The sequence below is a fragment of the Polypterus senegalus genome, chromosome 16, assembly GCF_016835505.1.
Source record: "Polypterus senegalus isolate Bchr_013 chromosome 16, ASM1683550v1, whole genome shotgun sequence".
NCBI classification, from domain to species: Eukaryota; Metazoa; Chordata; class Cladistia; order Polypteriformes; family Polypteridae; genus Polypterus; species Polypterus senegalus.
Window position 1 is genome coordinate 87130029 of NC_053169.1, and position 22285 is coordinate 87152313.

A 22285-nucleotide genomic window follows, 5' to 3' on the forward strand; every position below is an offset into this window, starting at 1 on the left:
GTAGAACGCAGTGTGGTCTTCTGGTACAGTAGCACACTGACGTCAAGGTCTAACACGCTTAGCAAACAAAGATGCCCCGCTGTACTCCTCTGTTGTAAACAGTCTGGGAATTCTCAATTCTCTCTTATTAGCAAGGTGTATTAGTACACAGAATTAATGCTCATTAAGGTTTTTTTTATCACATCATTCTCTGTGGACAGCAGAACAGCAGTGCATGAATATACTTGAAGGGCAGTAATGCAGAGTAGTATTCATGTTAATGAGAAGGCGAAACATACAATCTCGCAAGCAGAAAGATCAATTCTTAGGCATGCCAGATTACTGACCTGGGCAAATCTATGGATGTCAAGTGTACTACATTCTGAGATAAGGCCTAGGCCGTGGCTTACCACATAACCCTGAAGAGCAGTTAGATGATTAATTGGCACCTTCAAACCTGAAGTGTAGAAAAAATGTATGCGTGCTGATTATGATTAGTACTATCTGTGTGATACAATTATTTGGTACACACTTAAAAATTGTACTGTATTAACATTGGAATTGCCAAAGCCTATGAAAAAACTTGTAATCCCGTCCCTTCGCACCTCTCCGTTAGTGTCTTTTGTGCTGTAAATGTGTCGATCAGTACAAGCAGCCTGCTATCCCATCACCCCACCAACCAATACTGATGCTCTATGTAAGAAAGCTCAGAGCAGACTATACTTTCTGAGAAGGTTGGCATCCTTCAACATCTGCAGTAAGATGCTGCAGATGTTCTACCAGACGGTTGTGGCGAGTGCCCTCTTCTACGCGGTGGTGTGCTGGGGTGGCAGCATAAAGATGAAAGACGCCTCACACCTGGACAAACTTGTTAAGAAGGCAGGCTCCATTGTAGGATTAAAGTTGGACAGTTTAACATCTGTGGCAGAGCGACGGGCATTAAGCAAACTCCTGTCAATCATGAAGAATCCACTGCATCCACTTAACAGTGTCATCTCCAGGCAGAGGAGTAGGTTCAGTGACAGACTTTTGTCACTGTCCTGCTCCACTGACAGACTGAGGAGATCGTTCCTCCCCCACACTATGCGACTCTTCAATTCCACCCGGGGGAGAAAATGCGAACATTAATTTTATTTTAATTCTTTTCATTTTTATTACTATTTAATTTAATATTGTTTCTTTGTATCAGTATACTGCTGCTGGATTATGTGAATTTCCCCTTGGGATTAATAAAGTATCTATCTATCTATCTATCTATCTATCACAGAAAGGGCAGAATGTTCTCTCAGCTCAAGCCTGTTTACCTGCATGTGAGTTGCCTAGACTTGTAGAGGGTAAATAATATATCGTTATTTGGAACACATGCATTTCATGTGTGTTCCTTGTGTACAACAATCCACGTAAACACATCATTAAAACAGAAACGTTTTTCATGTTTTAGTAATAATTGACAAAATGTACACATGAAATGTATAATGTGTGAAGCCTTAAGTCCAAATATCAAATAAACACTTTCACAAAAGGTACCACACAAAACACGCTGACAGAGATGTGCGAACGGATTGAAGGTGGGCCAGGATTACAAGTTTTTTCATAGGCTTTGGTAATTCTAGTGTTGGTGAAAGACTAGTTTTGTATATTCATAGTTGATCTATCAGTCAGTCTTTCAAATCCATGTCTACTTTCTAAGCACATTTTATATTACAAACTGAACAAAAACCCAAGAATAAGACAAACAGCAGACTGCACAAATTTACAACTGTAGTGCACCAGCATTAAACTACTCAACATTACAACATTAATGTAAAAACAGAGAAGCTTCAATTTGATTAACACAGTCAAAGAGTTATGATACAAAGTCCATTATCTTTTAACAATGTCTTCTGTGTTCTATATTTACAACACAAAAAGACAGAGTAACCGTATAACAAAATAAATAAAAGACTAATTTAGAAAAACATCTGATTATATATGTTGTGGTGGACGGCCGGGGCCCTTACCTGGCCGGGGTAGAGAGGATTTTCCAAACAGTTTCTCTCCTGGACTGACAGAGGGCAGCCCCCTTGGCTTCTAGTGGGGCTATGGGTCATAAGTATGGAAGCTCAACCCTGCTGGAGCCCATGGTCACCACCAGGGAATGCATGGATACTTGCAAGGCCCTTTTTGGCAACACTTCTGCCACACCCAGAAGTGCTGCCGGAAGAAGCTCGTTGGGCACCTGGAGTCCTTCCGGGTGCCCTATAAAAGGAGCCAGTCAGCACCATTCAATGGCCAGAAGAGGGAGGAAGTGGATGAAGCTCGTGAGGAGGAGTGGAGGCTGAAGGACTGGCTGAGAGAAAGGACTGTGCTGTATGGATTGTGTTTTCTGTGCTGTGTGGCAATTAGTGTCCTGCCTGTCTGTGTCAGGGTTAGGGTGGCTGTACGCTCCCCGGGCTTCACAATGTAAAAGAGAAGTGTTTTTTTGCATATATCAAGCAATTATATAAAAAAGAAATATTTAATAATTTTGTATTTATAAGCAAACTGCTAAATATATAACAAGCAATAAATATTTCAGCAAAAAAGCAATTTAGTTTGATTATTTGTTCCTGGTTGTGGCTTTAAAAGTTAAGTTCAGTACCTTCCAAGTTTAAGTTGTTTCTTTACTATCATGGTATATATTACAAATTTCTGCTATAAAAGTGAAGCATTATTTTAATTAAGTTTAAAAATCTTTTGCTCATTCAGCTTACAATGAGGCTCTATGGATCCCAGCACTCATATTTAACAGAAAAAGCTTTAAAAATTAACAAATGTTTCTTTTTTAATGCCAAAAATGGTATATGATCATTTCTTGAGATTACAAACATATAACAGACTACCCATGTTGTTTTAAGAAGGGGAAAAAAACAAAAAGTAAACCACTGTTGGGAGATTTAGCCATTTTGAAAAAACTAGCTGTGAGTCTCAAGTCTTTGCCAATTTCTTTGTTCGCCTTACTCCACACTATTTTTGCTCTCTCTTCCCAGTAGACAGCAAGACAATAATAACGGAAAAAATCACAACTATAATTGCATATATTCTTTCACTATAGAGAATATACTGTCTGCTCAGTATAAAGCCCGTGTGTGCTTTGGTGAAAGAGAATATTGAGCTTGTGCAGCAGGCAATAAAGTGACACAAAACTGACAAACATGATAGGCATACATCTGGTGCTTGAATGAGAGAAAGCTATTATGATGCATCTGTGCATGCTGCCCCCCTTCAAGCCCTGCATACATTCATCCACTTCTCTTCCTAACACACTTATCCAGGGCAGGTGCACCATGAAGTTGGAGCCCATCCTGATAAGCACAGTACAGGACGCAAGGGAGATACAATCCTTGGAAGGAGAGTCTGCCCATCTCAGGGTGAACACACACTCACACACACACACACACACACACACACACACACACACACACACACACACTAGGGCAACTTTAGGAGCTACAGTTCACCTGAGTAAATGAGGCTCAAGTTTAGTAAACTCAGTACAGACGTTTTCAAATAGTCACGGTTCAACATGGAGTCTGCATGTATTTATAGATTGATTGGCATCAGAGTAAGTGAATTTACTTAGACAAAAACATTGTACTCAGTTCTTTTATTACTATATCATCAGCAAGAGTGAAGCATCATGCATTAATAAATACATAATCAATAAGTGCTTTGTGGTGCTTCGATCAGCTCTATTGCACACTTTGCCTTTGTCTATGATTTATTGTCATGTGTACAAAGTATAATTAAACTTCTATGTACTCTTTTCACTACACTCTCATTCGGCAATGATCCCGCTTCATGGCCTATGTAAAATACCAACACAGATTGTAATGTGCATGTTGTTGTTATGCGTTGTCAAAACTCTAAAGCTGTTTCAAGCACACAAACAAGTAAAAAACATACCCTTACCTCAAGAAAATAGGACCAAGACTCTGTCATAAATTAATTAGTTTCCTTCCATTATCATAAGAATCCCTTATAAACACGGAAGGTATGTTTTCTTAAATCAAAACCTTTGCCGCTTCAAAGTGTACGTATTTGGAAACATTTATGTTTTTTTCTATCACTTTATGGACTCTATTTTTCCATAGAGCCCCATTGTAAGGTGCAAGAACAGACAAAGTATCTCTCTATTATAATAAAAAAATCTTGGGAGACAAGACTTTTTATCCTTCGTTGAGACGTGATCTTTTGAAGAGAGACAATTTCACGTCCCGCAAGACGAGACTTTGTGCCAAGAGATTTAACCATGCCCGAGGCTGGAAATAAAAGACAAAGAGTAGATGACAAAGTAGAACGTCGTAAAGAATTCAAAAACGGTGGCACGATACACATGCAGAGCAGGTTAGAGATAATGGAAGTACGAAAATTTGAAAGTCTCAAAAAAATGATAGTAAAGATCGCATTAGCACAAACAAATAGAAATTACTCAGCGAAATAACGGAACAGCGAAAAGAGATTGAAAATATTGTTCAGATTTAAACTAAGTTGGAGACTTGTAGATTCTGTAATTCATGTTGCCATCTGGGAAAAGTAGTGTTTCTATCCAATGAAGAGGCCTATCTGTGAGAATTAAATGTTTTGTTGTTTGCCAGCGGCAGAGACGCAAAGTTGTTGGCACGTAGTGCAGGCAGGGGGGGGTTGGCAAGCGAAGCCCCCTAGTTTTTAATATTTATAAAACAGGCTTCAATTTAAAAAAAAACTATGTGGAAAATTAATGTATGTCATGATTATGGAGAAATAACTTTGACATGAACCAGAACATATCCTTTACAGCTCCTTCTAACCATAAGACAGGTGAGCTTAGAGTCTTACAAGACTGGTGTAGCAAGAGCTCATGTGGTGGGAAGAAGGACAGAGTGTCAACTGAAGGAACAAGGATGGGCTAACCCTAGGCACCCTATTAAGGAATCAAATAAAGAAAAAAAGAAAAGTCAAATCTAATTTTTATTTGTCACATGCATGTTATACGTGCAGTACAATATACAGTGAAATGCTGTGACTATGTGGGCCCAGATCTTTAGGCTTTGTTGTTTCCCTGTTTTCTGTTTAATATAGTTTATTCTAGCCTTGGACCTTTCATTTTTCAGATATAATGACTCTTTATTTATGTACTAATTAAGACTGATTCTGTTGATATTGTTATTTCTGGTTTTTTGTCCTATTTACTTCCTGTTAATTTTAACTGTATTTATTTTAATTTTATTTCTCTATCAGCTGTCTTTTGTGTGTATAATCAAGTTCCTTGAGTTTTGTGGGTGTATGCCTAAAATGCAAGACAGCCCTTACCTTACTGCCAAGCAACTGCCTCCAGCCTATAAAAGGCAGGTTGGAAAGCGGGTTCCTTGTGGTTTATCTGAATGTGCTAAAGTGGAATCAAGAGTTGTCCTTGTAAGTATTACCCTTCTGTTTCTTTTCAGGAAATTTTGATTTGCTTTGGGATTACTGAATTTTATACTGGTACTGTTTTTTGCTGTGCATTACCTTTTAAGATAATCCCTTAGCCGTTTGATCTTTTGAATATTTTATTAAGTTTTGTCAATTTTTTTATTAATAAACTCCTCTTTCATAAAGATTATCTTTGTTAACTCTGGTTTGCACAAGGCACAAATTAAAAGTTATTCCCTCCCTTAAGGGGCATTTTGATTATTTCTGGGACTTTTTTGAACTTTTAAAGCCAAAGCCCCATTTATTCTGGTATAGGCCTAAGCCAGTCTGTAGAGTAGAAAGTGAAGCTACCTTAAATTGTTCCTTATCATGGCAGGTTGGTAGGATCCTGGCCTGGTTTATGGCTACATTTTTAAGCTCTAAAATTTTTACTTGCTGTTGAATCACAAGAGAAAGCATAGAGTGAAAAATATATTCTCATTATTTATGTTACACTAAAGACAATTTTACAGCTGGATTATCTGCACATTATAATCACTTAACACTTTTTTATTGATTTTAATTAGAAACAGATAACATTCCATAAATCATGTCAAAACTTAACAACGCAAAGCAAAATTCAACCCCCAGCCCAAGAGAAACAGGGGAAAGCCAACAACCATAGCTACTCAACAAAGGAAGGGTATCCTTTTCCACGAAATGGAAGCTTATTCTACAATGTTATTGATTAGATCCTGCCATATTAAAAAAAAAGTTTTGAACAGATCCTCTAAGTGGGAATTTGATTACAATGATTTGAAATAGTATGGAACATTAGTTGCCCACTGACATAAAAGTGGCTGGATGGGATTCTTCCGGGTGAGCAAGATAAGTCTATGAGCTACTAGTGTAGTAAAGAAAATGACAGTTTCTTTGCCCTTCTCCACTTTAAGCCCATCTGTGAGCCCAAACACAACTGTTAGGGTTGGATTAGGAGTGATTGTGACACCAAGGCTGTCTGAAAGTTTTAGTATGAAGTAGTCTGAAGTAATGTTGTTAGTACAAAATGAGGCTTCTAGACTAGTATAGAGTAGTTTGACCCATTCACATATGTTTGGGCTGAACCCAAATGTGTGCAATAAGGTGATTAGGTAGTCCCATTCATCCATATGAAACGTTTTTTCTGCATCTAAAGATAATAAGATTCCGGGGTGTTAGATTTAATGGGTGAAAATATTATATTAAATAAATGTTGCCTTTAATAAATCCAGTTTGGTCTTGTGATATTACAGAAGAAAGTGCTTTCTTAATCCTTCTGGCTTGTAGAGTATCTTAACTTTTTTATTCAGAAGAGAGATTGATCTGTAAGATGCACATTGTAGTAAGTCCTTATTTTTCTTAGGAAAGATGATAATTAATGCTTGGCAAAAACTTCAAGGTAGAATTTTGCTACTAAACATTGCTACTAATAGTGGAGCTAACTTATTTGAACTTTTTTTTATATATATAAAATTCCATGGGTTAGCCATCAGGACCTGCTGCTTTCCCAATTTGAAGCGAGTTTATAGCATCTAGTAATTCTGAAAGAGTCAGAGGTTTACCCAGTTCCCTAGCGCTGAGTAGATAGCTGTGGTATCTGTAATAATTCAAAAAGCACGTTAGACTGTTTCTTACCTTCTTTAAACTGAGTAGAACATAAGGATTTATACTCTCTAAACGTGTAAGTTATATTTTTATTGTCAATAATTTTATCTTCGTCTGCGTCAGTAATTGCCGTTATTGAATTGTGGACTTCCTGCTTGTGGATTTGCTGGGCTAACATCTTATTGGTCTTCACTCCATGTTCATAATAATGATGTTGTGATTTAAAGATGAGCTGTTCCATTTCTTTAATAGTCAAGAGGTTTAAATTCTGATTACAAAACCTGTCTTTTCCTATAAAGTGCCTGATTTGAAGTCCTAATGTATTCTAGATCTATTCTGGTAATTCTGCTGATTGACTCAGACACCTTCTTGGTTTCCAATTTATTTTTATGAGAAAGATATGACATAATCCATCCTCTTAAAAATGCCTTCAGAGTTTCCCAGAGTATACTTGCTGAGACCTCTGAGGATGGATTTGTCTCAAGAAAATAATCAATTTGCTTGGATATGAATTCTATACAGTTCTCATTAGCTAATGACAGGGGGTTAAGACACAATTTACGACAGAAGTGTGTAGGACGCAGTAGTTTAAGCTCCATGAGCAGAGGGGCATGGTGAGAGAGAACAACAGTGTCATACTTACAAGATTTCATAGTGGGCAAAAATTATTGTCTGAAATAGTCAGTTCTTGAGTATCAATGATATACAGGAGTATATTCTTAGGTTAGGATTTAAAAACCTCCACGAGTCTGAGAAGTTATGATCCACTGCAAATTGTGTAATTTTCTTTGCAGTATTAGATGTTATTGCCATTGTATCTAAGTATCTGTCCAGGTCTGGATTTAAAACACAATTGAAGTCTCCGGCCATTATAATTTCGTGAGTGTTCACATTATGGATAAATGCAAATACTTTTGGAAGACATTTCTATCATCCATGTTAGGTGCATAGATATTAATCAAAATCACTTTAGTATTAGGTAAATTGCACATCACCTTGACATATCGCCATTCAAAATACAAATGGAAAAGTTCTATTTATTAAGATTCCCACACCTCTAGTTTTCTTTGTATAGTTGGAGTGAAAAATTTGGTCAGATCGAAACTGGTTCTTGTTTAATAAGCGAGTCTCCTGTAAAAGTACTATCTTGGCATTTAGACCTGTTAAGTGAGAAGAGTACTTTCTTTCTCTTTAATTCATGATTAAGACCCTTGACATTCAAGCTCTCAAACTTCACTATTTGATCATAGAAAATTTGTTTCTGAACTTTTGTTGACATTTTGTAGTCTTAGGTTAAGGCAGTCTGCGGTGGGCTGGCGCCCTGCCCGGGGTTTGTTTCCTGCCTTGAGCCCTGTGTTGGCTGTGATTGGCTCCAGCAGACCCCCCGTGACCCTGTAGTTAGGATATAGCGGGTTGGATAATGGCTGGATGGATAGGTTAAGGCAGTACATTGTTGCATATGATAGCTTTGACATAGATATATTATTGCCAGGTTAAGCTATGGAGCCTTTTGCTTTGATGGCACATACGGTTATTGAGGTAGAAGGGATAAAAAAAAAGAAACAGCATTGCTCTCTTTCTCTTCCTCCCATCCAAATTTTTGCCTCTGTAAGTGAGGCAAACCACACTTTGTGAAGTCCCAATCCTCTGACATGCCAAGAGACAGAGCATGTCTACAACGAAAAGAACCCCACCCCAGCAGTGATGTAGAGAAGATTAAAACTGAGGTCTTTTGTGAAGGTACAGTCCAAATACAATTAACCAAGGATATGATCTTAAATAGTCTCAATATAATAAACCAAAGGTATCAGGTTTTAAAAAAAAAAAAATTGTAAAAAGCTGGTTACTTTGTTGTAGCCAAAGTGTACATATAATTGATGGAAGAAATTTCAATATAACAATTAAAGTTTAAAAAAAAAAAAAAAGGTCAATGAAGCTTACACCAAAACAAAAAAAAAAACTGTCAATAGCTGTTTACTTTTTGGTAACCAATTATCCAAATGTAATCTTTTTAGCTAGCCAATAAAAGGTGTCATTTTGCTTGACTTCTCACTACACCCATAATGGCTAACATGGTACAACACCCTAGTACTCCAAAATGTATCCATAAGTAGCCAAAATGTACATATAATTAATGAAAGTGATAGCAATATAATTGAAGAAATGAGGGGGAAAAGGATGGCCGAAAAGGAAATAAAATATAATGTATAGTTACAGCAAATATCACTTTACAAACAGTCCAGGTTGCCAGCTTCAAGTAGAATCTTCTATGACTTGCCAGAACATGGTGTGACTCATGATTGAATATTTCAAAAGAATGTCGGGATCCGTCTTCTTAATGCTTTATCTGCTTCATCCATAGAAGTAAAAATATGAAACTGACCTTCAATAACCACTTTCAGTTTGGCAGGGTACAAGAGGCCATATCTGATTTCAGATCTACACAGACACTGTTTAATGCTGTAGAATGTGGTGTATTTAGCAACTGTTGCAGGGGAGAAATCTGGGAAAATACAAATGTGCTTATTTTCAAATATCATCTCCTCTTTCAATCTGAAAAGAAACATCAAGTTTTCTTTGGCCCGTTAGTTTGTTAAAATGGGCAATTAGGCTTTTTGTTTTGGAAACACTCGATCCGCTTATACGGTAGGCTGCTGAGATCTCAATGCCCAATTTAAAATTATTTTAGAGAATAGTTCCACTATGAATTACACTGGATTTGGACTTTCCTGTTTTTCAGGAAGACCTTCAATTCTGATGTTGTTCCTTCTATATCTATCTTCCAGCGCAGCCAGTAATTTTACTCTCTAACATACTTGTATGCAGTATCTTTTCTTCAGCTTTTTGTAGAAGTTCTGTAAATGTTGTAGTGAGTACAGTACTCTTTTATATCCTGAAGCTGTTTCTCATTTTTTTCATTTAGGCCCCTTATTTCTTTCTTTATATCCCTTACATCCCTATTGTCTTTATTTTATATCATTTATGTGTCACCCAACCTCCACAGGTCAGTTCCTGTCCTGGCATGTCCGTACCTGCGCCCATCTGTTCCAGGTCAATCTTTGGGAGGCTGTACTGTGAACTTGAGGCTGGTTTAGAATTTGATGGAGCTTTAGCTGCCTTATCCTTTTCCCTTTTTTTCTGAGCCCTTTATTTCCTGCTCATGCTTATTTATACTTACGTGTAATATAATTAAATACTTTGGGATGAACAGGATACCTCGGGGAAAAAAAAGGTGAAATAACACTGCTGCTAATGGAGCTCCCTCTACACGTCCATCTCCAGCAACGGACGAGACCAACCTTAACACATTTCTGACACTATAAATGACCATTTCACCACATAATCCACTCAAAACTAGTTCAGTTTCTCCATCCCCATGGAGTTTAATGTAGTTCACGGTGTTTAGTGATGTTTGCAAACATTTCCATGATATTGTTGAACTCGAGGGGAAGCAAATTCAGCAGGGTTCCTCATCACTAATGATATCATCAGTGCAATAAACTAGGTGGATGTAATCACATGTGCCACAAACAGATGCCCAGGAGTCTACTTCTAACACTTAATGTAACCATAAACATTGTACAGTCATATTACTAATTCAACACTACATTATTTTCTACTTCCTAGGGGCACACATGGATTTTTGGTAACTTTGTACATGTAAAGCTTTTCATGGCTATTAATAATTAATCAAAACAGATGTTGCACATTTTAAAATCAATAATTAAAGTAAAGCCTCATGCTGGTATAGGGTATTAAGATCTATGTTTTCTAGCTGGGATGCTTCTGTGTATAGCTTACATGCTCTTCCTATGCTTGTGTGGGCTTCCTCTTAAGATTTTAGCTTCTCCTTCAGTTGTCATGTGGGATGGCAACAAATTGAGCCTCATGGACAAGTGTAGATACTGTATGTGTGTACATATGTACAAATGAGTAAACTCGATCCAAATGAAAGAATATTAAAGACTGAAAATGAACATACAAATAAATGTGTTTTTATATTCTATATAAATAAATTATATATATATAATATATATATTTTTTACCATTTTATATTTAAATATGTTTTAAATGTTATAGTGTCTGACAAATACTCTTCATTGGAAATTCCACTGCTGAACACTGATGAACAATTTATTCATCTTAAACACTTACTTTTTTACATCATTAAGGTCAGACTATCATTATGCTATTTCTTATGCTTCTTATCATAAATGACTGCCTTTGCAGTTGCTGCTCAGGTTTTGAACTTTTACAATAGAAAATAAATTGATTGATAAAATTGATGGATGAATGAATCTGTGTGACGATGTGGGTTCAGGCTCCACACTCCCATTGCTGTTGGAAGCACTTGAACCCAACACCGTCGATAATGATACCGAGTGAGCTAGTCAATGGAGGCAAATAAACACTTGAGCAAGGGGTGGTGCAAAAATAAGTAGTGCTTTTATTTAAAAACCAACAAAACAAGTGTTCAAATAAATAGTGCAGTTCTTTCAATAAATAATCCATAAAAAGAACGTGGGAGTAAAACCAATATATAGAAAAAAACAATCCTTTAAAACGAGAGGTTAAAATCTTCTTTAGGAAGCAGTCTTAAAACAACAAACAAATCCGGTGCTTTTCTGGTAGCGTCTCACCTGCTTATCCCGTTTGGGCCAAGCAGCAGGCAAGACGCCCTCTGCAGCTGCCCTCCTCAAACACACGCATGAGACTGGAGACCTCCCGATCCCTGGCTCCGGTATGGCACTCATCCCAGTCCCTGAGACTTGATGTCCACCAATGACCAGGACGCACACATTGGGGACTCCACCACCAAGCCTCCCGACTTCCGCTGCCTTTCCACGGCCTTCTGCGGCTCGTCGCTTTCCTCTAGGCACTCCCGCTACCTGGTCACTCAGCGGGAGCAACCTCAACTCAAACGCCTGGGTGTCGGCCTAACACCCATCTTCCTCGCAGCTGCCCACGAGCGCTCGATCGCGCGCCCACCACACTCACGCACCGCCTGCTTCCTCGCTCCCTGTAACCTCTGTCCTCTTTTCTTTCCTTTTTCTCTCTGATCGTTTCTTTTTCACCCCCTTCAACCGACTTGCTCTTCTTTTTTATAATGTGAGGGGCCATCACAGCTGTAGCATTAGCCACGGGAGCAATCACGAATGTGGGCAGTTCCTCACCTGTGCACACGGTGAGAAACGCCCACATCGACGACTGCCCCGCGGCTCGCTACAACATCGCCCCCCTCACGAAGCCGCCTCGGGTGTGGTGATTATTTAAAAATGGCCTTTGCTCAACGAGCTTTGGACCCATAACACCACAATCTGTCTTTATATATATCTATATATATATAAAATCCAACGTCTGACTGTCCACTTTTCAAGAGAGAACTACTTAACGGATTTAGATCGGGTTTTTTTCTAGAATTTGCTTTAACATTCTAGCTGATTTTGTGACTTCTTTCATCGCGCTAAGAAGCATAGTTCGCTTGCAGGAGCAATTTATTTTCGCTAATCCGAGATAGAGGCTGTGGGCCGAAGGGAGGGGGAAGCGTGACGTCGGGAGTGGGGAGCCGGGCGGGACCCTCCTCACTGTCTTGTTTCACTTCTACACGGGTGGAGCCATGGGGGACAGCTAGTATTAGATAATGTTACTTAGAATTATGCATTAACATTTGATGATAAACACTCTGGTTATATGTATTATAAAGCAGGTTAAGAAATAAACTTGAATTTATCCATTTTATTAAAAAAAAAATGTGTCTACACTCTGTACATTACAGCAAATTCTAATTAAAATTTACACAAATTAATACATTTCCCATTGACACGTCCAGTATCTTGTTTACCTGATTATTTAATACTTTCAGAAAATAAAAAAAAAATCTTAATAGAAACATGCATAATAAAAGAAGACATGTATAATCTATGACTAAGATACAATTAGTAATTTGAATGTATAGTGTTTGGAGGCTCTGGACAAATTTGATGTAGCTGACAGTGAAGGCCAGCAAATGCTGCCAAGTCAGTTTAGGTCAGTTAATAGAAACAAAGCAGCTGTTAATGTCAGAAACTATCAGACCACCTTGTGTAGGAGGTTTGCCCGATACTGAAATATGTCTGTCATTAACAATTATTTTACTCGTATGGAAAAAACAAAGACAATAAAAACTTTTGGACATGATTGACAAAATAAGCAATATCCTCCTATACGCTTTAAAATGTCAATTAAGAGCACTTTGCCTTAACTGACAGGAAGCAAAAAGCACTTGGATGCACCCTAATAGCTTTAGATCAAGTAAAATGGAGAGATTTGGTGTGTCTGATATTTATTATTTTATACTTTAGCAAACCACCACAGTTGAACCATGCTGAATTGATGCAAGAACTGGCCCTGGAAGTTCTACCCTTCTTTTAACTGTAACAAAAAAACGTATAAATTTTAAAATGCAACTCATAGAATTACTTATGCGCTTATACTGTTCGCCTGGACTGTGATTCATGACAGAGCTAGGCTTTAGTGGTGCAACACAGTGACAAGTAAATCTAGGCTGGAGCGCAATATGCCAGTAAAAGACCATAAAGAATTTGACTAATCAAATAAATACATTTTGTTCTTTTCACATCTGGAAAAATGCAATAGACATCTTCTTTCCATAATCTGAAAGAAACTAAAGCCAAATTAAAGATTTGTTTTATATTAGATAGAATTACATCTTATCCTCTTATGGTGAGAGATGCTGTATTCTTTAAATGTGACACACCTACCTAATAATAGAGCTCTTTATCTAAATAGCAGACAGCACTGATGGCCACATTTACATATTTCACTGCCCAAAAACATTTTCGATCATACACACCAACATAAATGCCAAACTGGCATTTGAGATGCGGATGTAAACTCAGGTATTCTCCAGAACCGTAAGCTTAAATCATGTACGCTAGATCAACAAGCATTTTTTTTTGGTATTTGGTACAAAGCCAAGGTGCAGGAAATATTTGATAAAAGACACAAAGATTCTTACCTTCACTTGAAGAACCAGACAGATCAATTACTACATAGACTTTCCCTTCTGGCTCCAAGTCTACCTGCATGGAGAGACAACAAAAGAAGAAGGATGTCAAGCGAAACATTAAGAAGATGTTAATGGGACATAAGTGTAACACAAGTCCATCACTTTAGGAACCTCGGACAAAGAGGCACACATTGTATAAAGCACTAAGGCATCTAGAAATATCTAATAGGAGAGAAACTGTTCTGATTTGACATTTGTGTTGCAGGCCATACCAATTATGAGTAACTACCCACTATACAGGATTCGTCCAACACAAACACTTTCATATTTGCACATCCCTGTATACTGTAAATCCAAAGCCCAAAGTATCAATCAAATCTGCTTTCATTGATTGGATCTGCTTTCATCTGAGAGTCAGGATTTTCAACGATGAATCTCATTAAGAATCGAAGACCTCTCACAAGCATCCCTTTACCACAAACTGGCAATGTCATTAATTCCAATAACAATGTAGTCTTGTAACATTCTACTGTATTTAAAATAATAATTGCTGGTCATTGTTTATTTGTTTTAGACTATACAGCTGGCCCTTGCAATTCATAAATTTACAATTTGGAGAACCATCTATTCACGGGTTTGTCATTAATTTTAACTGTAAATTATTTTGTGAATTTAGCAACCTATTACATGAAACTGTAAGGAGATGCGTGTACTCTAGAAAATGTAGAGAAGAGTAAAAACATCTAGTAAGACTTAAATGCATAGAACATATGAAATGTTAATCATTCTAATTACTTTCTATCATAAATATACACACAAATTTATTATAATGAGTTAAATTTTGCAAAAAGTTACAGTTCACTATGCACTTTGTCTAGTGGATGCCATGAATCTTCATCTCAGAAGATACCCTGAAACACACATGTGATCTGTTTGCACAGTGATCATTTCATCTCATTGTTTTCACAAGTTTGGCACTGTATTTACTACAATAATCTTAGAATATAATCATGGTTCCAAAACACTGTGTCTCTAGTGGTTCTGAAAATGCTACAAAGAGACAAAAGAAACTGATGACCCTACAAGAAATGGTTGCATCATTGCATATGTTTAGATCAGTGAAGTCGGGTGCTGCAGTTGCTTACCAGTAAGGTATATCAAGAAAAAAAAGGTTAGGAAATCCGTGAAGCCACTGCAGCAGCTACCCTGGGGGGCTAAATGGATGTTACTGTTTTTTCAATTCACAGGTAAGCTTAGTTATTGCCTCTCTCTCTGTTAGCCTAAGTTGTTGAGCAAATTCATGGATTTTCACATTCGCAGGGGTCCTACACCCCTAACCCTCATGAATCGCATGGGCTGACTGTACATATTTAAAAAGCACAAAAGGGCTCGCATTTCTTGTTTGACTGATAGGGAGAACCCCCATCCCTAAAGTGAAAAAAAAAAAATGGAAGAAATTTATTATCTTGGCATGACTGAAGCACAAGGTTTATAAAAAAATAATAAGATCACCATAAACTACCTAATTATTCTTAATACAGGCAGTCCCCGGGTTGCATACGAGATAGGGACTGTAGGTTTGTAGTTAAGTTGAATTTGTATGCAAGTTGGAACAGGTACGTTATTTTAATAAATACTATTGTTGACCGACTGTAACCAAGTGCTCTGCCAATGAATGATGGAGTTTCACCTCTCTGACCTTTTTATTATTTCTACTTTATTTTCAATGGTGATGGTTGTTCTCTTCTTTACTGTATCACCAGCACTTGCATCAGATTTGTGTTTCAGAGACATTCTTGAAGGGTGAAGACAAAAGGTTAAGATGAGCTCTTCTGCACAGCACTGTACCTGCTATCACAGCAGGAAGGCACCCGTCGTCAACATGTCTGATGTATAGGGTGGTCCAGATCTAAATATGCAATTTTCATTACGCTAGAACTTATTCAGTTTATTACATAGAAAATCACCCGAAAAATCCCGGACCATCGAGAAGTGTGCTAACTGACAACATGAAGAATCGTCTTCGCGCCAAACTGGAATCGTCCCCGCATAAACCAAAGTCATCCAGATGATCTGGATCTGCATAATTAGATCTGGGCCACCCTATACTGACAAAAGACAGCGTAACAGTACAAGTACGCTTGCTATTGAGAATGAATGGGGGCAGCGAGGGGCGGTTCACCAGCCCACCTCACAGTCACCTCCACTACAGTATGCTGCCAGCAATCCCAGCCAACACAGGGCGCAAGGCAGGAAACAAACCCTGGGCAGGGCACCAGACCACCGCAGGGCGCACACACACACACACACACACACACACCAAACACACACTAGGGACGATTTAGAATCGCCAATGCACCTAACAAGCAGCCATTTGATTGATTGCAGTAAATACTCCTCATTGGAGATGGCATCTTATTCACTCCTGTGCCATGCAAACTGTATGTGCTTTCACATTTTAGTTGTTATATTAACAACATTACTTTGGCTTGAAAAGCCCAATGAATAACACAAACTTACTGTGCGCAGATCAATTTTCAGCAAAACAGTAAGCTGTTATACTAACCATCCTAACTGCATGTCTTCATCAATACATTACGTTGGTATCGCTGCAGAGATTTTCCTCATGCCTCAAAGAATTACAAGCTGAGCCACATGAATGTCTGACCTATGTGGAAGTTTTCGAACAGTACCTAAACAGACATTATTTTGTAATGAGCATATGGAGGAGCTCATTTTGTCACCGTTGTAGATGGATGTGTGCAGGATCTGACCATGACTGGATCCACCTCCAAGGTACTCTGAATTGAAGAAGCTGGTTAGTAAATGAACTGAAGGATAGATGGACAACTGTAGCCATATTCTTAACAATGCACGGATGAAAAGTTTTTTGTTTCTTTTACTACAGTATGTATGGCACTTTGTTAAGGAGCTAAGAGTCTCCAAATCATTTCTGTTGGCTTAAACGCATGACACAACAAGGTAAAATGATTCCACCTGACAGATGTTTGGTCACATCATTGTGCACTTGAAGGATGCCTGAACAATGGATTTTCATAATAATGGAATAAAAGTGGCAATAAGTAAATACATTTTGCCTTGAAAGCTCATAGGTTTTTTTTTGTGCTTTAATAGGTTAAATTCTGCAGGGCTTAAGAGGTGAATTACCCACAACACAATGCTAAACTTCAAGCCCTGAAAGTTCTGTTATTACTATAACAAAGTAATTACTTGTATTAAATAGGCCCACCGGCCTCTGGACCAACATCATTTTCCAAATGATGCCCTTAAAATCAGAACTTTGAGCATCAGTGACTAAAGGTGTGGTGTCTGGTTTCACGTATCTGCTCAGTATTAATACTTCACACATTGTGCACTGAAGGGTTCTACTACCATGGGAACTAAAATAGGCAGCACAAATCTTTAAACACAGGGTACAGAGGGACTGGCCCACATAAGAATGGAGATAGGTCAGCATCACCTTGAGTCTGGCAGAAAGGGAATGTGAGCACGGAAACTCACGGATTCTCAGGTCCCTAGAATAGACCAGGCACTTCATATATAAATGGAATGAGGAGCACCTCCCATTCATAGCAGCCAAGTAAACATAATACTGCATCAGAAAAACAAAAATAAAACAACAGTCGGACAAGAAAAATAAAACAGAAAAGTATCCACCAACAAAGCCGTTATGGCCAGCTATTTAGCAAGCAGGGCAAGTAGCAGTCAAATATTTTGACGGATGGCCTGTCGTACAGGCATCATGCATTAAAAAAAAAAAAATTTAATGCAGGTCAAGCATGTTTCACAATGTATATTGTCACAGACGGCTGGGGGGTTCTTACCTGGCCGGGACGCCTAGAAGGACCGGAAGGTGGCATTAAAAGCTTCTGGGTCACGAGGGGGCAACCGCCCTGGATAAAAAGAGGACCACGGGAAAGGGACAAAAAGATTTTAACCCGTTGGGACCCGTGGCCTCCGCCAGGGGGCGTCTTAACCCTCATCAGACTGGGAGAATTGTCACTTCCGCCACACCAGGCAAGATGGCGGATGAACCTGCCAGGGATGCCCAGAGTGCTTCCGGGGCAAAGGGCAGCACTTCCGCCACACCAGGAAGTGCTGCTGGAAGATCGTCACCAGCCACTTGGAGCACATCCGGGCGGGAATAAAAAGCGCCGCCTCCCGGCAATCTGGGAGCTAGAGTCGGGAGCGGGAGCAGGACGAAGCTCCCAGGAGGAGAGAAAAGGCGGCCAAGGACTGAGAAACAGATTTATTGGGGTGATTATTGCTGAGTGCATTGTGTGTAGTGGTGGGACTGTGTTTATTAATGGTTAATAAACGTGCGCAATTTATAAAGATGTGGGTTCCGACTGGTGGTGTCCGGGCAAGTCTCACAATATCCTCCTTAATATACAGCACGGGTGTCACTTTGAATTTACATTTACTAAAAAGAGAGTAGGCCATAGTCAACTCACAAAAGTAAGTGTTAATTGGCATTTGTTACACTCTCCATTCTCTTAGCATAGCAGAAACCCCAATGATTATTTCCAAGAATACATAGCTAGTTGTTTGAATAAACTCTCTAAATCATTTACAGATCTCATACAGCAATAAACAGTCTTCTTCCATATTAGCAGGAAAACAAACAAACAATGTAAGATCAAGTCCCATTCTTAAGCAATTGTCATAATTAAGCTCCAAGAGAACCCCCCAGAGAAAGATATTAAAATGCATAGTGTACATCAATCTGTCAATAGCCTGCGCTCTTAAACTCATTTTCTAGCCCTGGAATAAAGGATGTCCGTTGAAAAAGTAGATGGTGCCTACAGCGCCCTTTAAAAGCTCAAATATGTGCATACGGCACAGCACTCATCTATACAATAACATGATTTCACTTGAGAGAAGGTAGAGGCACAAGTCTTCATTCTCCCATACTTCGCTCTCAAACCCTGTTTTCCGCTCCAAAGCCTGAACTCATTTATGGATGATATGTGACTGATGCATCAGGCTACCAAATTTAGAAAGGGGAAGGAAGCACATGCGTGCGTTTGTGTTTATGTGGATCTCAATTGTAACTATTGTCAGAAGGCAATGCAACCGAGGGGGGGTGGAAAAAGGAAGAATAAAATATAGCAAACTGCACAAGTCACAAAAGTGCAAAGAAGTGGCTCTACAGATTGATTTTGCACACAAGCATCTTTTCATGCAGAGTTCCTCTCGCAAACAAGAAAGAGCCCTGGTTTGTGAGCATTAGCCATCCACAGAAGGGAAAAGCTGACAGAGAGAGAGAGCTTTCAGTGAATTTTGAGAGGTAATGTCAAAAATCAGTACTTTTAGTTTACCAGTGATTTTCCTGAAACTAGATGCTTTCCACACACTATGTTTGCATCTTACAGGACGCAGCTGACAAAAGGTCTACAAATCCCCTGACACTAAACTAAACCTTCCAACTTCCTGAGTTATTTTAAATCTTACAAATAGGAAGTTTACATCAGGAAAGCTAGGGCTTCTCCTTTGAGTACAATTCTGCTACTTGGGAAAGTGATTATCAGATAATTTACATTGGAAACCACATAAAGGCGCAATAACCCACAGCATTAGAACTTTCAAGTGTTATGCTTCTACGTTTCTCATTTTTAGATTTGGGAATCTGATTCTTTTTTTAAGACCAGCAATTGGTTAGTTTAGAAGGTGACCTTTAGTACTAGCACATAACACACAATGGTGGTTGACCTAATACATCCTCAACCTCAAGAAAGAGAAAAGCTGATTTCACCTGGGCATGGAGAAAGAGTTAAAATAGCTGGGTAGCAGGATAAACTTAACATCAACAACAGGTTGGCTTAAACACAGATCAAGAAAGTGCTTCCAGTTTAATGGCAAATCGAAAATGTTACTGACTGGCTACAGATATAATTCAAAAGCAAAAGGCGGCACCTGATGTTCATTGAATAACGAAAGACTTCAAGGCTTCATGAAACACATTATCAATTAGGAAAACCCATCAGAAACAAATATCAGGTGACCAGCCAAAAACATGTCAAAGACAAAGACAGATCTCCGCAGAACTCCATAAGATGCAGTTTGACTCATGAGAGTCTTCTCTTATTGTAATCACAAAGATCATCAGCGTCATCCCTTAACTCTTTTAGGGCTGATGTTGACTTCTGTCGAAATTCAGGGGTAGAGGATGGTAATCAGCTGTAAATTGCAACAAAACTTGCCCTTACTTTTTAGTTCAACTCTTTTTGCTTAAAGGAAAGTTATGTAGCTTTGTTGATTTGACCTTGGATTCCCTGCACGTGCATCAGAAGTGAAGAGCAAACATCTGGAGATACTAAAGCATATGTGCAAAGCAAAATACTCCATGTACGTTTTACGTATTATCACTGAATTGCACTCTGACTTTTCAGAGTCTGAGTTTGATGCAAGTGATCTGGAGATATATACTGTATCAAAAATGAAAGTGAGGTACCAGCATCAGCCTATTGGTCCCCAGCTGATCGTGATGCAGAACACGTAGATGATATGCTTACAGCAGCGTTTGCCTAGGAGGACCAGCACTTCTGATGATGAGAGGTACAAACCAGATTGCATCAAACTGCGACTACCACCGTTGCTCACCTGTTGTGCGAAGACAGAGAGGTAGCCGGCGTGCCATGCATTCCTGCTGGCCATTAAGCCGCCCCTGTGCAGCCACTGCTGCAAGAGATGCCGAATAGGCTCCAACAGTAGCCACAGCACGTAGCAACAGACATTTTATGTGGATTTGTGTGTGAAACTAGTGCATTGTATGCTTTTCAAAAAACTTAATTTTTTTGGAAAAAATATTCAGCCCTCAAAGAGTTAAACAAAAAAAAAAAAGAAAAAAAATAACGTAATGGAGTGCTGTATACTGCTGCAGATATGCGGGATTGAGTAATAACTGTGAAAAGAGGATTGTAATGCTAGCAAGTGTTATTTTTATTGTACATCTTTCTGTCACCTCTATCCAACTTGACTTACAAATTATTTATAAGCAATTTCTGACCACATGAAAACCAGCAGGTTAAGTGGCTCGTTCAATATCAGGCTGCAAGTCTGAGGAGGGAATTGAACGCGAAGCCATGTGGCTTAAAATCCAATATTTTAATACCTACAACACATTACCTGAAAATTCAGAGGGAAAAAATGACAATAGGTAGAGACAAACACAGGTGGATAAGGGGTAAAGATCTGCAGCAAAAATGTTTCAGTTAAGAGTGGGTGTGCAAAGATGAAGAAGGGTTGTAAAATTACCACGGTGGTTATTTCCTCTGCTACGTTCTCATTTATAATTTCCTTACATGTTGGAGAATATAGGCACCCTGCCAGTTCTGAAATTCCTCTCCTTTGTGTACTGCACTGGCCTTACATGTTAAATCTGTTTTAAATATGCAAAGATGCAGCTTCACTGATACAGAGCATTTTTTCATTTTCTTATGTAACATTCCTAATTTATTGCCAATCACAGTATCAGGCGGTACAGCAAAAAGATTTTTTTAAATACTTACAAACAAACAGAGCTAAACATCTTACACCACTACTACTGCAGAATTGTCTGCTATCTTCGATTTTCTTTACAGACTCATTAGTATTTCTACAAAAATAACCCTTTCACTAATATCTGCCACAGACAAGGAATCTTCATGTGACATTTTTATATCTGGTGGAGTTCATCTTTTTATTACCAAGTACACACTGTACAACATGCTGGGCTCAGAAAGTGTACACAAGAATAAACTGAATATGTCTGACATTACTGTGTAGCATAAGCTATAATTCAACATCAATAATAAGAAAACGCCCTGGTCCAGCTTCAAACAGCTACTCTGAAACCCCTTTGAGCATCACTAAGCTTAAATAGGCACCTGCGTGTCACGTTATATGCTGCTGCTTTAGCTGTGATGTTCTCCCGATACATCTGCTTGAAATGGATTGCAGGCAGTGCTGTCCATTTTACAAGTTTTGCTGTTCAATTATTAATGTTTTCCATTAAAGGCCAAAGTTCTGCAGGAAGAGTAGGTTTACTCAATATTAGCTACAGATAATGGCCCTCTCCCTCATATGGTAGCTGACCACACAATATCCTGCAGCAGATCAACACTAAACCCAAGCAATACTCTGCAGAGGCCCTCAGCTCAGCCTATGAGGATGCTAATACCCTGTTGCCACTTTCTTTCAGCTAATCAGCATTAATTCATCCTATAACCACCTCTCAAGATAGCAGAGTAATTCGGAGGATTC

At 38.7% G+C, this 22285-nt stretch overlaps 1 protein-coding gene across 1 annotated transcript in view; it reads right to left on the bottom strand.

The window, feature by feature from the left end:
- Positions 1-22285, bottom strand: part of prkcea (protein kinase C, epsilon a) — a 264352-nt gene that overhangs the window by 134554 nt on the left and 107513 nt on the right. Inside the window, exon 2 of the mRNA XM_039738392.1 lies at positions 14030-14093. Coding sequence (XP_039594326.1) covers positions 14030-14093 — 64 coding nt within the window. The remainder of the gene's footprint in view (positions 1-14029; positions 14094-22285) is intronic.